The following is a 15,598-nucleotide window of genomic DNA, read 5'->3' on the forward strand; positions in this document are numbered from 1 at the left end:
CCATTGAAAGGCTCACGTGTCCTCAATTGTCGCTCTTCTAGTTGAGTTAAACCCAGTTCTTTCACTCGTCTTGTAGCTGATATTTTCTAAACTTGTTATCATTGTTTTCCTCTGAACACTTTCCAACTCATAGGTCGAATTTTTAAATTGGGGTGCCCCAAATCAGATACACTTCTTAGAAGAAGTCTCAATGCTGAGCTGAGTGGAATAGGTACCCCCATGCTCTACTTGTAGTGTTCCTGCTACCTGAACTGTATTTTGTCCTTTTTATTGCATTCATGTTGCTGACTTGTACTGAGTTACCTGCTAAAATCTCAGTTATCATTACCTAGTCCATTAATCCATTTGGTAGTTATACATTTGACTTCCCTTTCATACACACAGTATGTTGCATTCACTGTTTAATTCACTTTGTTGATTTTTGCATTGTCTCCCAAATAATCAAGATAACCTTGAAATCTGATCCTGTACTTGTGAAGTGTTTGTGGTGCCTTACTGCTCAGTGCCCTCTGCCCATACTGTCAGGGTATTTTCTATCCCATTATGCAAGTTGTGGGTAAAAATGTTAGTAGAGGGTATACCCAGGGGGAGCCTTTCCAGATCTTCCTGTAAAGTGTCCTTTGAGACAGACAGCAAATCACTATTTGTGAACAGTCTTTGGTCTTTGTCAAGCTGGTGTGTACTTACCATTTATCAAGATTTATCAAGACATATTCTGCCCATTTCTTTTTGATAATGTTGCAAATGCCATTCTCTTGACTACAGTAGTGTCTTAGAAAGTTTATAACCCTCAGAGCAGTTAGATGCTGGAGCCTTCTGCTTTGGGCCCAAGGAAACCTAACCAGGTGGTTTAAGAAGTTTATGAGGGGTGGTAAAATAGCATCGTTGCCGGAAAGAGCAAAAGGGTAGACCTAGTAATTCTAAATACTTCCCAAAATTAGATCAATGGACTTATAGCAAATGAGTTTTTTCCTGAAATTCTTCTAAGATCTTCTTGTATCTTTTAGCTTTATTTCAGGCACTTACAAGCTACCCAGATGCTGCCTGGTGATACTTGTCAAGCTATTCCTAATAGCTCATTTAAGCTATAAGCATATTCGAAAGGTCAATGTGTTGCCACTACCTTGTGGCAGACACAGACAGGAGCAGCTGTAAACAGCGAGGGCAAGGGATTAATTGAAGAACAGTTTAATAGTTCCTGTCTGCATTTCCATCTACTGGTAATGCTGTTTTGGGCATGGTACTCTCCTGGTATAAGCAAAGCAATGCTAGTTGGAAGAGGTAATGTTTTTCATTGTGTGCATGGACTGAAATAGTGGAGCGAAGTAGACAAGCTTTTGGGCACACTATGTAGAAGGGGTTGGGTACCTGTAAGCTTGTTCCTTTGGAACTAGATCATTTGGCCTACTCCATCTCCATGTAGCCCTTGCTTGGCACAGCATCACAAAACAGTTTTCCCCTGTTTTATTTAGAGATGAGCGAAGTTTTATGGGCTCTAAATTCTAGAACATGTTATTTTATAAGAAGCTGTTATTACTTTGTATCTGTACTAGGTTTCTTTTTCTTCATGTGTAGGTTATTAATGCTGCTCTCCATTCTGTGTACATTAGCACTAAGTTAGTATGACAATTTTGCTTTTCTCAAGTCCCTATCATTACATTGATGGCATAATAATGTAGCCCTTATATTTTTAAAACGGCTTTCATTGTTACCTATTGTGAAGCTTTAACAACTTTTAATGTCATTTTCTTTTAGTCATTTGCTAATATAGTCCTGAAATAAATTTCTTATGTTCTGTTCACTCATTGTTTTTTGCTGCTTCAATGGGTTAAAGTGCCTATTACTGGTAAGTATACTGCGAGGAATGGGGAGAACTGCAAATCCTGAGGTGGTTTGAAATGTGTATGATTTAATATGGGTAACACTACAATAAAAAGTGACTGCTGCATGTCACTCACATTATTAGGCAGTTTAGTGAGGCATAAACGTAGTGAAATTAGCAACTTCTGTGACAGTTCAAAGAATCCGGTTTCTTACTAGGAGATCTCATTTCAGAAGGCATTAATGGGCTTTGCTTTTGGTGGAATTGTAGCAAATCCAACCCTTGGGGTGTTCATTTTTTTCGTAGAGTGTTTTACTTCCTAATCTGGAGCCTTTGCAAAGAAAATGGTAAAGTGATTTCAAAGAAGTGTAGGAGGGGTTGGCTACCCACTTCTCATTTCAGTAGCTACTTTCCAGAAAGGTTTCAATTAGAATTTTTGTTCCTCTCTAAATTCATTTGAACTGTTGATTGCTAATTTTAAAAAAATATTTCGCAGAAGGGATTCACTAAATGTGATCACTTCACACAGCTTTGACATTTGGTTTTGATAAGAGAATTGGTGTAACGTAGGGCGTCAGAGGAGACTTCTTTGTTTATATAGAGCAAAAAGTGTGGCTGAAATCAGCACACTCAACAGTTTCATTTCTCTGCTAAAACATCTGAGTTAAAATGACCACTCTGAAGTGCCGATTCATCTTCCCAAATGGAGGCAGTGTTCTGAAGCGGTAGCATAATTGCTTCTCTTTTTTTACTGGGATCTCAATTTACTGTTTGTTGGCTTTAGACAAATGATGTGCTGATACTGCCACAGAGTTATTCTAATTTATTGTTTAAGGTGTAGTTGATACATATTAGCCATTAAAAAAGTTACTTTGGGTGATAGAGGCTGGAGTTTCCAAGTACATTAATGTTATAAAGTTTTGTAGCTTCAAATAAAATGCCCTTCAGACATCTTTATTGTGGGATGAAGGATTGCAAACTTTTGTATGTGTTGGCAGTTAAATTCCTTTATGTACTTCACAGCATTTATGTGCTGGAGAGTAAGTGCTTTGCATTCTCAGAAATTAGACATGTTTTTGAAGGAAGAGGTTGAAAATAGATGTTGATATGTATAGCAGCAGGTGTTACTGCCCCACAGGTACCTAATGCATTGATTTCTTGTGAATACAGATGAAAATCACAGTGCGACAGCAGAGTCCAGCCGGCTCCTGGATGTCCCTCGTTACCTCTGCGAAGGCACAGAATCCCCGTACCAGACTGGGCAGCTGCACCCTGCCATCAGGGTGGCTGATCTGCTGCAGCATATTAACCTAATGAAGACCTCTGACAGCTATGGATTTAAAGAGGAGTATGAGGTGAGATCTTCAGTGGTGGGTTTTTGCTAGGAAAAATCCCTTTGGAAAGGGGCAGCCTTTTGTTTGCATTGCATTGCAAACGGATGCAACTAGACGTCATGGGTTTAAGTGAAAAACAGATAAAGATAAGCAGGCATAAGATTCCTATATATGTAACCCAAAAGTGAAATAGTGAGTGGAGTCCCATGGTTTGAGCCATTAAAAGTGCCTGGAAAAACACTATCTGTATCCTCTAGCACATAAGAAGACATGCCCTGCTGAATCTTCTTGGCATATTGTAAGAAGTGCCACCCTTTTGTCGCTTGCTTCTTAGTTGAAATGCTGTTAACTAGTTATGTGAGTTTTCCAAGCCATCTTCAGTGCAGATCTCCTGGATTAGGTTAAAATGAAGATTTAACCTCGCCAGTTTTGTGAGAAGCACTGACTGGAAGCACTCTCATGGTTTATTATAGCATCTCAGTAGGGCAATACTGGGACTAAACTCCAGCTGAGAAGCACTAAAGACATGCTGAGGATAGTAACTTCTTGAAGTTCTAATTAGACCTGCCTGAGCATGTCTACTTACAACTTTAATGTTAAAATGCAAGCGAAAAATTCCCAGCACTGGAGGTAGATGATGAGTACAGATTCATTTTGCTTCTGATCTCTGAATCTGTTGTGATTCTTTGGGATTAGAATATCAGGCAGGACACACAGTAAAGATGGGAATGGTATTGCCAAGGTTGCATGCAATACAGCTAGGTTTAAAATGAGTTTTCTCTGAGTAAGTAATCTCTTCTGACTCAGTTTTCAACCTTCTCTCCTTTCTGCAGCTGTCTCTACTGTAACATAAGAACTGGAATAAATAAATCTGTGGTTTTTAAAAGAACATTATTCTCTTTTCCTCTCTTTTACTTAAATACACTTTGTTATGCTCTGCCTAACTTCAGGGCTAAACCCAAGTGTCAACCACTGCTGGGGGCGGGGGTGGGGGGAAAGTGGTCCCTGGTGCCACATCAGGTGTTTTCCTACTTGTTGCTACTTCTATGACCATACATGACATCTTTGCCCTGGCTTGGGCTTCTGAGTGTGTATTAAAGTTTTGTTTCCGTGGCTTCTGTGTACTTTCTGGAGGTAACTTACCCAGGTCAGGATAAGAGACCATCTGGAAGGAAAGAATAGCATAGGCCTGCAACAGGTGTAAAATATCTATGGGCAATGAAGAAAAAGCCAAGGAGCAATAAAAGCTACTTCTATCACTACTGAGAGATCAGGCTCTTAAGAAGAGTTCAAAAATGGAGAATAATTTTGCTAATGGCTAGAGGGAGGGATATGAGGAAAAACAACATGAACAATAACCATGGGCAGCGGAGGCTTCCTGATGGCTCTGTAGGAAGAAAAGCCATTTTACTAAGCGATAAGAGAAAAGCAATGTAATGCTGTAGTAAACGGGCCGTATATTATGGTGTCTTGTAAGAAGGGTGATCGGCCTCCCTGTGCTTTCTCAGCTTACTGTTGTTCCTCCATAGCAAGGATGCCTGAGCAAGTTTAGCCTTCCAGCGATTCCAGGATTTGAAATCCCTCTGGAGTCCCTCAGTGACTTGCCCGTTGACCCGTAGCAGTCAGAGGGAGAGAGCCTCCCTTCTTCTCTAGATATATTTCTATACCATGGTGCCGTCTGGGTGACCAGAGCGGACGAGCAAAGCTGAGCTTACTTTATGGTAGGACAGTTCTTTTAAACTGTTATTTTTGGAGATAAATTAATGGTCAGAATGTTTTCTTTCGGAACATTTTTATTTATAGAGTTTCTTTGAGGGGCAGTCAGCTTCTTGGGATGTCGCTAAGAAGGATCAAAACAGAACAAAGAACCGCTATGGAAACATTATAGCATGTGAGTATCGGTGTGCTTGGTTTGAGCGGTAGCCGTAGTCGTGTGTTACTGGTGCCCTGTTCTCTCTTTCTTTACAAGTCTCCAGTGGCATAGCTGCTTAATACCCCAAGCGGAGAAGGAAAACAGTGCCTTTTCCAGCACTTTTTTTTGTTCGTCACAGTTCACCTTTCTTCCTTTTATAACTCAGGCTGAATTTCGCCTTTGCATCTCTGTTGTGCAAGCTGTGGTAAGCATATAACAGCGACAAGCTAGCGCACATTTGGATGTTAATTCTGTGGCAGTTTTCTACAGTTATGATTTATTTCAGGTAAATCTGACAGCTTCAAAACTTTTCTGCTTTATGTGATTTATAGCTTATACACCTGAATAGCAGTTGTATAAAACTGATGATTAAAAGACGTGACTAAAATCAGAGGGTTCCTTCTCTTGCCTTTAGGCATAAAGTTTCAATAGTTTAGATTCATCCCCTGGGATAACACAATTTGTTACTGTTTTACAAATGCGATCAAACATGCAGGAGTGAAGCTATCGGAGAAGTCCCTGAACGGGTAGAGTTACCTCTTCATCAAATCCAGAGTGCATTGCTAACCATTGCTAACTTGCTTTTTTAATGTCTCAATATGAACTTAAGCAGGTTGGGGTCGGAAGTAAGGAAACAGTGATCAGGATTTTTGGTTTCCTAGATTACCATCAGTGGAGCTGATTTTGAAAGGGACTTTGAGCAAGTAACCTGGTTTCTTTGTGTCTTTTTAACCACATGTAATGGTGTGATACCTTTCAGCTACACTTAATGAAGTTTAGTGAATGTTTTTGAAGTAACTGGAGACCTCAGACAAAATGGCTCTTTGTAATTCTGCGTAAACACTTCCTATTTAAGGGTTGTAAATTGTGAGGCGCTTCTGCCAGCTGATTTTGGTTTTCTAGATGACTTACCGTAATATCTTACTTAAAAATCACACTTCAAAAAGGCACCGTAACCACTTGGTTTTTACAGATGACCACTCCAGGGTGATTTTGCAACCTGTTGAAGATGATCCATCTTCAGATTACATTAATGCCAACTACATAGATGTGAGTGGATTGTACAGCTTTCTCCCTCTCAATTTGCCAGCTTCTCTATGTGAAACTATTGCATGTTATGCCTACAAATTTATTGAAAGCTTTCTTTTATTAAGAACAAAATGTACACTTTCCTTGTTCTATGTCCTAGTACTCACTGACATTGTTGTGCTTTCTTTCACATCTGACTTTGGTTTGGGCTGTAGATTTGGCTGTACAGGGATGTAAGTACCACTATATGTGAATAACGGCATCCTATTGTAAATATTTAATATAGATATTGTTATTAATTGCTTTCCTATTCTATTTTTATCACTAGATAACTATGCATGCCACATCTAATTTGTCTCATCTGTTCCTTTAAAAAATTTCCTTTTGTGTGAATATTTTTTGTACCTGTTTTGAAAAGATAATTTAGCTCTGAATATTGTTAGATATTGTTAGATAACTCAGGTGAATCTGTCTGTTAAAGAGAATTTGCTGTTCACTTTTTTTTTTTTTTTGATGATGGTGGTTTTGGCCACTAGCTTTTTTTTTTCCCCTTCCCATTTATATGTGAGGAACTGATTAGTATACTGTACTGTAGTCATCTAAAAACGTACCTGTGAAGTAGTTGTAATATATGTTTGGCAAAAAGGGAGGGATGATGGCCTTCGGCGGAGGTGTTTTTAACAATGATTTAGACAAACAATATTTAGCTGTCATTTGTCTTAAAGTGCTAATTCAGGTATTATAAAGTATATACACAAACATATATATAAAAAAAAAAATACTTCAACATAGTAGAAATTTCCTCGCTTCTGCAGAAAACTTCTAAAGTTTGAAATTCTATGTTTTGGTTAAAATACAAAATAAATTATAAATTTAAAAAATAACATGATACAAACAGAAAACTTAAACAAATTCTGCCAGGTGTTTTGATTAACAAAATATAACTTTTATCCAATTAAAACCTTAGGAATAAACAAGTTGTTGTATTCAAAGTAATTCCAATGTAATTCGAAAGATACTGGAATCGCTAGTACAAGTGTTTTTAAAATACATGGCTTTGGTTAATTTTCTTTATAATTCTTTATAATTGCACCTTACTAATTTTTCCTGTCCACTGTTAGTTGATAAATTATTTAAGATCCTCTTGACTCTCCAGGACATAAAGATTTAGCTCCAGGTATAACACTGTGTCTGTATTTTGATATTTTTATACAGCAATCACTGTGAAGTGTTAGGCCTGTGATATTTTGCCTGGGGCCTTAAACAACAAAACTCTCCCAGATTTGCAATAATTCCAGTTCCTTGAGGACATTGTTTCTCTTATTTAGGAGTAAATTGAATCTCATTATAACCACATAGGAAAGCTACAAGTTAAAACTAGCACTTTGCAATTTTAAAGTGACACTTCTACCCTCTTCTGGAAAGCATTACTGAGTGTAAAACAGTGTAGCATAGGTTTCACTTTCATAGTTTGAAGCTGGGGCTTGCTATTAAGGACTCCAGGAAAAATTTTTTAGTCATTTGATGCAATCTTGGTCTCTTGTAAAGCCAGGAGTAAGATACTCAGAAGCTTTTTCATAAGCCCCAGAAGAAGGTGCTCTCACTCTAGACAGGATAATGAAGCAGTCTGTGGGAAAGGATATAAACTCCTTGGGTACATTGAAATCCTTCACTTTAGTAGCATCTTGTGAATACCAGGAATCCAAGGACTCGTGCTCCCTTGTAATGCAATACTTGAATCAAGTGGCCTAATAAAACTGTAACCTAGAAAATAATTGGAGCTATTTCTTTAACATTTGCCCATTGTGAAATTCTGTAGTGTCTTCTCCAGCAATACTAAAGTTTCCTTCCTCTTTGTAGCTAATGTTGCTGGCACTGGTCAAAACATATTCTGAATTATTTCCTCAAGAGCAGAATCTCTGTCTTGTAGTTTTTATGCAGACGATTAATGCTGTACAGTACCACTAGCACTGGCATAGACCCAGCTAACTGGAAAGGCTTAGGCGTGTAGGGTTATCTATCTATATGTATGTGTATATACTTGTGTGCATCATGTCCAGTATAATTGATGCATGGTTTGTGCAGTAGCACAAAATATTTTGCAGAAGATTCCACTACAGTAGGACCTTCATTCTGTGCACACACCACAGTGTTCAGATCTGTCCTCGTTAGTTATGGCTCGGGTACATACCTCTTTGTGCCTTACAATAATTCTCTATTTGGAAGAAGACAAAAGCTGTGTATTTTTTCATACTGGATGAGCTGGGAACACAGATCAACTATTGAGATAATCTGGTGGCAAAGACAATTTTTACTAAATTTTAAATAAACGCCCCAGTGTATTTGGCTGGGGAGACAATGTCAATAGAAGACTAGTTTTTAGGCCCAAGGGACCCATCTAGAATACTCCTTCCCATACACTGCAATGTCTGTTCAAGTCAGATGTTCTTATTTCCATTTTATCTGTTGTCATTCAAACTTTTTCAGTATTAACCATTTTTTTAGGTTTTGAGCCTCATGCTGCTCTTAAATATTGGTTTGTTCTGAAAACGTTGTCTAGAGATAAGAATTCTGTAGTACCCTTGTGCTTTTATTTTCCCCTCTCTGTTAGTAATATGGTACTCAAACCAACTTATATTGCTGTTTTAGGGGTACCAGAGACCAAGTCACTATATTGCAACCCAAGGTAAGAATCTGCCAGCATTAATCAAACCAAACAAGTGTTCTCTGTAGTGTGTGTCCAGCAGTGTTTTGGTAAAATGGAAGTATATGAAACTAAAGCATATCCAATATTCTGAAATGCCATCTTTTGTTATGGTAAATTAACATAGCATGTTCAGGTGGAATGTGAATAAATGCAAAAATTGCACTAATTTGTCACGTTAATTAGATATTGAGCAACTCTTTCAGTGATAAATTCAGTTGATAAAGTCAGAAGCTACTACCATGATTTCCCATTATGAAGATGACTAGAGAAAAGAGGCACGTGGACAGAGAAGACAACAGTTTCAACCTGCCTTGAGGCATTCTTCTTTTCATATTACAGTGTATTATTTTACTGTCTAGGATTTAGTCCAGGATGGAGATGGTGAAGATAATAATGATAAATTAAATGCTATCTCAGAAAATGTGGGAAAAGTAAGGCCAGAGAAGGACAAAGCCTCTTTGTAGGAAGAAGTGAGGGAAATTTTTATCGTATAACACCCTGCTAATAAAAAGGGGAGTTAGAGGAAAAAATTGCATTTCTATGGAAATTATTCCTTTATTTCTGATAAAAACTCCTCACAATGAGAAAATAACAAATAGATTAGTCTAAGATTGCACTGAAATATCAGAGGCTATGAATTAAAGTAAAAATAATTAGATTTAGATGTGTCATTATTTGATCTGTAAGTATAATCAGATAGCTGGCTGGAAATACCCTGTTATTTGTGCCCTTGGTTGATTGTAGCTGCACGCAGGAAAGACAAACTAAAGGTTTGTTTTAAAGCAGGGTGCTCGAATTTCTGTCCACGTTTTTTTTATTTTTGGGTAAGTGCTGTCTAAACGGGTCTCTCTATGGCAATTAAATCTACATTTGTATTTTATTTCTGCTTTACTATGTAAATCATTGCACATAATAGTGTGTAAAGGACACAAAAAATATGGCTGCTTTAGTATGCAGCCTTCGATCTAGCATATGAAGGAATGTGGTTGAGTCTTCAGATGTGTGTTATATACAGTAATATTTATACTACTGCTGGACTGTGGTCAGGGAGCTGTTTCTGAGATGATTGTAACAAGGTAAAAGCCTCTGTCGCTCAACTGAACATGTCTTGTCTCTGCAGCAGAGCAGGAGGCAAAGCTTAAACAAGTGCTCGTTGTTTGCTTCACAGAAAAGTAGTTAAGTTAGTTTAAACACCTTTCAGTGGGAAGTTTCTGCCTCAGTGCCTACTCGTGCTTGCGCCCTTTGCCGGGAGCTAGATGGTAAGTGCACAGCATCTGTATCACCAGCCCTCCTGACTGATACTGCACTCCGGTGTGGGCATCTCCTCGGTGAACATCTGAAGAAACTCACGCTCAACACATTATATTTAACAAATGTAAAACAAACCTAGACATGTGACTATAGATGTAGTCACACACTGCTGTGTCCTTGTAGTTTTCAAGCAACTTCTGGCATTTCGCTACGTGAAACACCTGCTATTAATTTCTTTCAAGTGGTAATTCAGTTAAACTGAGAAGATTCAGCGTGGGTTAGAAATAACAATATAGTCTGGAAACTGGTATGATGATGTGGTTTCATGAAGCTTTCATCTTTGAGCAAGTGTGTTCATGTTTATCAGCTCTGAAAAGCACTTGATTTTATTTTTAGCATTTGCTTTGACTGTTATTTTGTTGCAGAGTATTACCTGGAATTTTTTCTTACAGGTCCGGTTCATGAGACTGTGTATGACTTTTGGAGAATGATATGGCAGGAGCAATCAGCTTGCGTTGTGATGGTCACAAATTTAGTGGAAGTTGGGAGAGTAAGTTTTTGGTTTGTTTTTCTTTTAATGCTACAAGCCTAAAGAAAATCCTGCTGACAAGACACAGTTTCAGCAGAATGCAGAAGAGTCTTGTGAAGGACAACCCTGCATCCTGAGAGGAGGGGAAGGGGGAGAGTCCAGACATTGTTGCAGTTATGGTAGTGTGTAAAATCAAAGCTAACTTCTGAAGAACGCTGATGCTGTGTTGCTTTCATGAGTAGTGAAAAATTGTCTGAATCCAAAATTCATATTTCAGCAAAATAGATCTGTGTATTGTCACTCAAATGAGCAGAATATGTGGACTAGTGAGCAAATGTGCTTCTGTATCAGTGGCTAGAAATCAGCAAATTATTTACAGTTTAACAGTAACACATCCCTCAGGGAGTAATATAAAAGTATCTGGGGTTATTTGCAACAGTTCGATTACTGATATGAAATGCATCCCAGTTTAACATAAGGGGAAATGTATTCCATAGCTCAGCACTAAAAAAAAAGATAAATGCTCATTTAGAAATGACTTTGGCATCTAAGTACAGCTGTGTAAAGCAGTGGAAACTCCTTGTAGCTAGTGCTTAACCTGACAGAACAGCCGTTAGCCGTGACAAGCCACATGAGTGCATGGTCATTTTGGAAATAAATGCGGTGTAATGCAGTACATGCAGTAACATATCCTCAAGCTTTTCTTTTCCTTTGGTGTAAAATGCATTCCCATTTTGTATTTAGGTCAAGTGCTACAAGTATTGGCCTGATGACACAGAAGTTTATGGTGACTTCAAAGTGACTTGTATAGAGATGGAGCCCCTTGCGGAGTACGTCGTCAGGACCTTCACTCTGGGAAGGGTGAGCACATTTGGAAGGGGCTTGGCAAAATACCGTTCCCTGGTAGCAAGAAGTATGGAGGAGGCTATGCTTGGGCGTGTTGCTGTACAATACCAAATCCCTCTGGTTAACAGGACCACAGCGTAGGCAGCCTTACGTCACCGTGGGAGTAAGGCATTGCATCAGGCTATTCAAACACACATCTCACTGTGGGATTTCAAATTTCCCCAGAAATGTTGACTGCTACCCTCCCTCTCTGACAGTCACCTCTTCTCTGTAGTCACACTTCCGAGCTGAGTGCAAGTACCGGGTTTTGAGTCATGCCTGTCATTCATCTCCGTTCATTCTGCCCCGAATGCCGCTGAGTCAATCTCACTTAATCAAAAACAAACTCTGAATGTGAGATGTGTGATACAGTTGTGGTCTTCTGGTAAATCTTTATACTTGCCTGTAAACGTAGCAGGCCATTGTCTTAATTAGCAAAACTTCTGAAAATCGATGCGAATTGCACTGAAGTCTATTAAAAAAAAAAAAAATCTAATGAAGCAAAACTGGTGTACTTAATGGCAAAAGTAAAAATTGCGAACTTCAAAATGTAAAAAAAAAAACCAAAGCAAATGACATCTTTAAGCTTCGTATGGTCTTTGCTTTAAATAATTGGTGAAACAATGAAAACAGCATGTAGTTTCTGTCAGTGTGTGTTATCATTATTTGAGTCAGAGAATATCTAGTCTATGAAAGACTTTGAATTTCATAACCTTTTTTTTTTTTTTTTTGCCTTTTACAGAGGGGCTACAATGAAATCCGTGAAGTTAAACAGTTTCATTTCACCGGCTGGCCAGATCATGGAGTTCCTTATAACGCCACAGGCCTGCTTTCCTTCATACGGAGAGTCAAATTATCTAACCCTCCTAGTGCAGGGCCTATTGTTGTCCATTGCAGGTGTGTACAGAAGAGGTAGATTGATTTTTTTCCCTACAACTATGTATGTGAGCATTTACAGTAGTCTTTTGTGAAGCATCCATCATTTTGAAGTGTTTTGTTTTTGTTGTTCCCTTTTTGAATTGACTAATTCATGCAGCAGTACGATTTGGCTGTCTACAGCAACATTTGGAAATAACTGGATTCTAGTACACTTTTCTTAAATAGAATAGCCAGAGATGGTCTTTTTCCTGCAAGAGCTGCACCAGCTAAATCATATGATACTTCAGGCTATCATTTTAGGTAGCCTACAACAATTTTGTGACAGCATTCGAGAATAAGTGTAGATATAGCTGCTTTGATAGCTCGGTGTTGCATACAATGTCTGAACGGATTATTAATTTAAATCAAAGTAAGCAAGTAGACGAAGGAAGATGGAATGAGGTTCATGGCAACAAATACAGAATGTTGTTTTTCCTGTGCAAGTTTTGCAAGGTTTGTGTTGTTGGGACACAGTCTTTTGACAAATAGAATTTTCTTTCAGCACCGTCAAATGTTTAATTACATTCTGGAGACAGAGTCACTCAGCCTTTACAGAATTTAAGAATTCACTGTGCAAAAACTGTCCATAGCTTTATATAAAACCAAAATAAATCGAGAGAGATTCTTCTGGATATTGTTAAATGTGCTGCCTGAACCAGCTTAGAGCTTGGCTGGTAAAACCTACACTTGAGTTTCTTATTGTAATGTATCACTTAAAAATCATCCTTAGTCTTATTAAACAAAAATAAGATCTGTCATATTTTGAAGTGCATGAGCTTAGTCATCCTCCAGATTTCAGTTTAACTATCCTTTCTTTTTTACTTTAAGTATTGATCTGGGTGATAAAAGGAGGAAAACAGGGGGTTTTTTGCTGTTACTTAGTGGATCAAACCTGATAGAAAATCGTTGTTTTGGGCACATCAAAAGATTTAAAGGACCTTATGAAGAGAAGGAGAGAAGATAAAAATTAGATAGTGGTTGTGATGAAAGAATTGAATGACTGTATAAAAATGCTCTCAGTAATGGGTTTATAAAGTTTGTAGGTGTTTTCATGGGGCTATTCCTAACAATATTTACTGATTTTTTTTTAGTGCTGGTGCTGGACGAACAGGTTGCTATATTGTGATTGATATCATGTTAGATATGGCAGAAAGAGAAGGTGTTGTGGATATCTACAACTGTGTCAAAGCCTTACGGTCCCGTCGCATCAACATGGTACAGACAGAGGTATGGTGGTTTACCTTCAAAGCACCTGGTGCTTTCTGAAACGTGCTAGGTCAGAATTTCACTGTCACTCTGCAAAGAGCAGCCAGTGGCCCTGTTGCAGGGTTACCTCCACTGGGGACCATTGCTCAATGCACACAGCACCCAGAACCAGGGTGGTGCAAAAAATCTGCCAGCAATTTTCAGTCTTCACACAAAGAAGTGGCCACCTAACTTTGTAACAAAAGGAGAGCAAGGAGGATTTTTTAGGGAATACCCTACAGTAGGCCTCTCTGGCATGTCTCTCCCCAGCTCTGGTATCAGCAATTCCAGGAATCCAAAGTTGGACTTTCAGCAGGTTGCCACCGGTTTTAGACTATCTCCAACCACTTTATCCATGATTTGACTTACCTGTGGAATTTTATGTGATTTCACTCTCCCTTTTCAACTCTGTTTTTATTTGCTTTCTTAACCTCATTGCCAAGCCTTTTTCCTTTTCTACCCTTCTTGATTTTTGTCATACCTTCAGCAACTCCACAGTAAAACCATCTGACTGTAGAGCCAGAATACAACCATGGCTCTTGTTACAGGCACATGTTAAAGTTTGTGCTGTTAATAACCTCATCAGTATCCACAATACCTAGGTGAGGCTGGCACAGCAGTCTAGACGTGATTTACATATATTATTCTCGGGATAAGTAAATATAAAAGGCTTTGTGTAAAAATTGACAGGAAGTCCGATTGAAATAGTAATGCAGTTGTCTCGGACTCAGGATATCTCAAGGCAAGTCAGAAAAAAAAAAAAACGAGAAGAAATGCTGTTCCTGATGGGACACACTTGAGTTTATTACTGGCCTAGAGCCGGCTATTGGACAATTCGCTTGCACACACATAAGGAGAATGCAGCGTGCCAAATAGTTGCTAATCACACTAGTAGTGCTTGAAGCAATTTACCCTTTCTGCTAGTCTTATAAGACTGAAAGCTATTTTTAAAAAAACGAAATGAGTAAAGCCGACAAGTCACTGGCCTGTATGCAGAAACCCACAAGCATCACAAGAAAACTGAAAACTTCCCATTAAATAAATTGCTATGCCTGTTCTGTTAAGTTTTACTGAATTTAAATTGGTTCTGAAGAAAACATCCTTGTTAACTGCATCCCAATTAGGACAAGATTGTGTTTGTACTAAAGTGTTATTTAACGGATTGATGAACACTACCTTGAATGAGTTTTACAGTGTGCAGGAGATCAGTTTATCCTGAAAGAAAGAAAGATCTGTTGTTTTTAAATGGCTATAATTTTTGTTTCTTTGCCTAATTTGGTAGGAGCAGTACATCTTTATTCATGATGCCATTCTAGAAGCTTGCCTGTGTGGAGAAACTGCCATTCCTGTCTGCGAATTCAAAGCTGCTTATTTTGATATGATTAGAATAGACTCTCAGACAAACTCTTCGCATCTCAAAGATGAGTTTCAGGTATTTGCAGTTCCTACTAACTCTTCATGTGACAATAATTTTTTTGCCTCTAGATACATTTATTTTAAGGGAAAGGGTTTTCATATCACGTTTATAGCATTTGGTGCCTTGCTTTGGGTCCACAAAATAAAGCACCTGTGTTTATGTGCTTTGCAAAGCTGTTTTAAAGATGGAATATCCTCCTTTGAATAAAATTGCAGTAAATATCTGTCTGGAATAAAGAGCACTGACTAGGAACAACAGAGAGTTTTGGCTTGCATTTACACAGCTAAGGCATAGCTCTTTAGGGCTCCAAAGGATCCTCTTTGTTTTATTTCTTTTGGAGGGGATGGTGGCAGGAGGAATCTGTTCAGTGGCACACAGAGCACCTGTGTACAGGTGTGCACGGGCAGCTTAACCCCCCTTGAAAAGCCCCAGCATGTCCATCAAACAGATAGGAGCTCTTATTTGCTAATGTCTTCTTGCTAATGCCTCACTTTTTCCCATATTGCAATATTTTAAATTAAAACTTGGGGAATCTTGAGTCCATTGTCT

General features: G+C 38.4%; 1 protein-coding gene across 10 annotated transcripts in view; it reads left to right on the forward strand.

The window, feature by feature from the left end:
* Positions 1-15,598, forward strand: part of PTPRK (protein tyrosine phosphatase receptor type K) — a 415,551-nt gene that overhangs the window by 389,869 nt on the left and 10,084 nt on the right. For 6 of the 10 annotated variants that reach the window (XM_087774463.1, XM_087774462.1, XM_087774468.1 and 3 more), the window contains 10 exons: positions 2,993-3,177; positions 4,960-5,047; positions 6,042-6,118; positions 6,313-6,330; positions 8,747-8,783; positions 10,508-10,605; positions 11,329-11,445; positions 12,212-12,366; positions 13,479-13,614; positions 14,915-15,064. In XM_087774463.1, coding sequence (XP_087630589.1) covers positions 2,993-3,177; positions 4,960-5,047; positions 6,042-6,118; positions 6,313-6,330; positions 8,747-8,783; positions 10,508-10,605; positions 11,329-11,445; positions 12,212-12,366; positions 13,479-13,614; positions 14,915-15,064 — 1,061 coding nt within the window. The remainder of the gene's footprint in view (positions 1-2,992; positions 3,178-4,959; positions 5,048-6,041; positions 6,119-6,312; positions 6,331-8,746; positions 8,784-10,507; positions 10,606-11,328; positions 11,446-12,211; positions 12,367-13,478; positions 13,615-14,914; positions 15,065-15,598) is intronic. The other 4 variants (XM_087774464.1, XM_087774469.1, XM_087774472.1 and 1 more) reach the window with 1 other exon arrangement.

The sequence above is a fragment of the Nipponia nippon genome, unplaced genomic scaffold (assembly GCF_047370975.1).
Source record: "Nipponia nippon isolate SJK-2023a ecotype South Korea unplaced genomic scaffold, ASM4737097v1 scaffold_4, whole genome shotgun sequence".
Taxonomy (NCBI): domain Eukaryota; kingdom Metazoa; phylum Chordata; class Aves; order Pelecaniformes; family Threskiornithidae; genus Nipponia; species Nipponia nippon.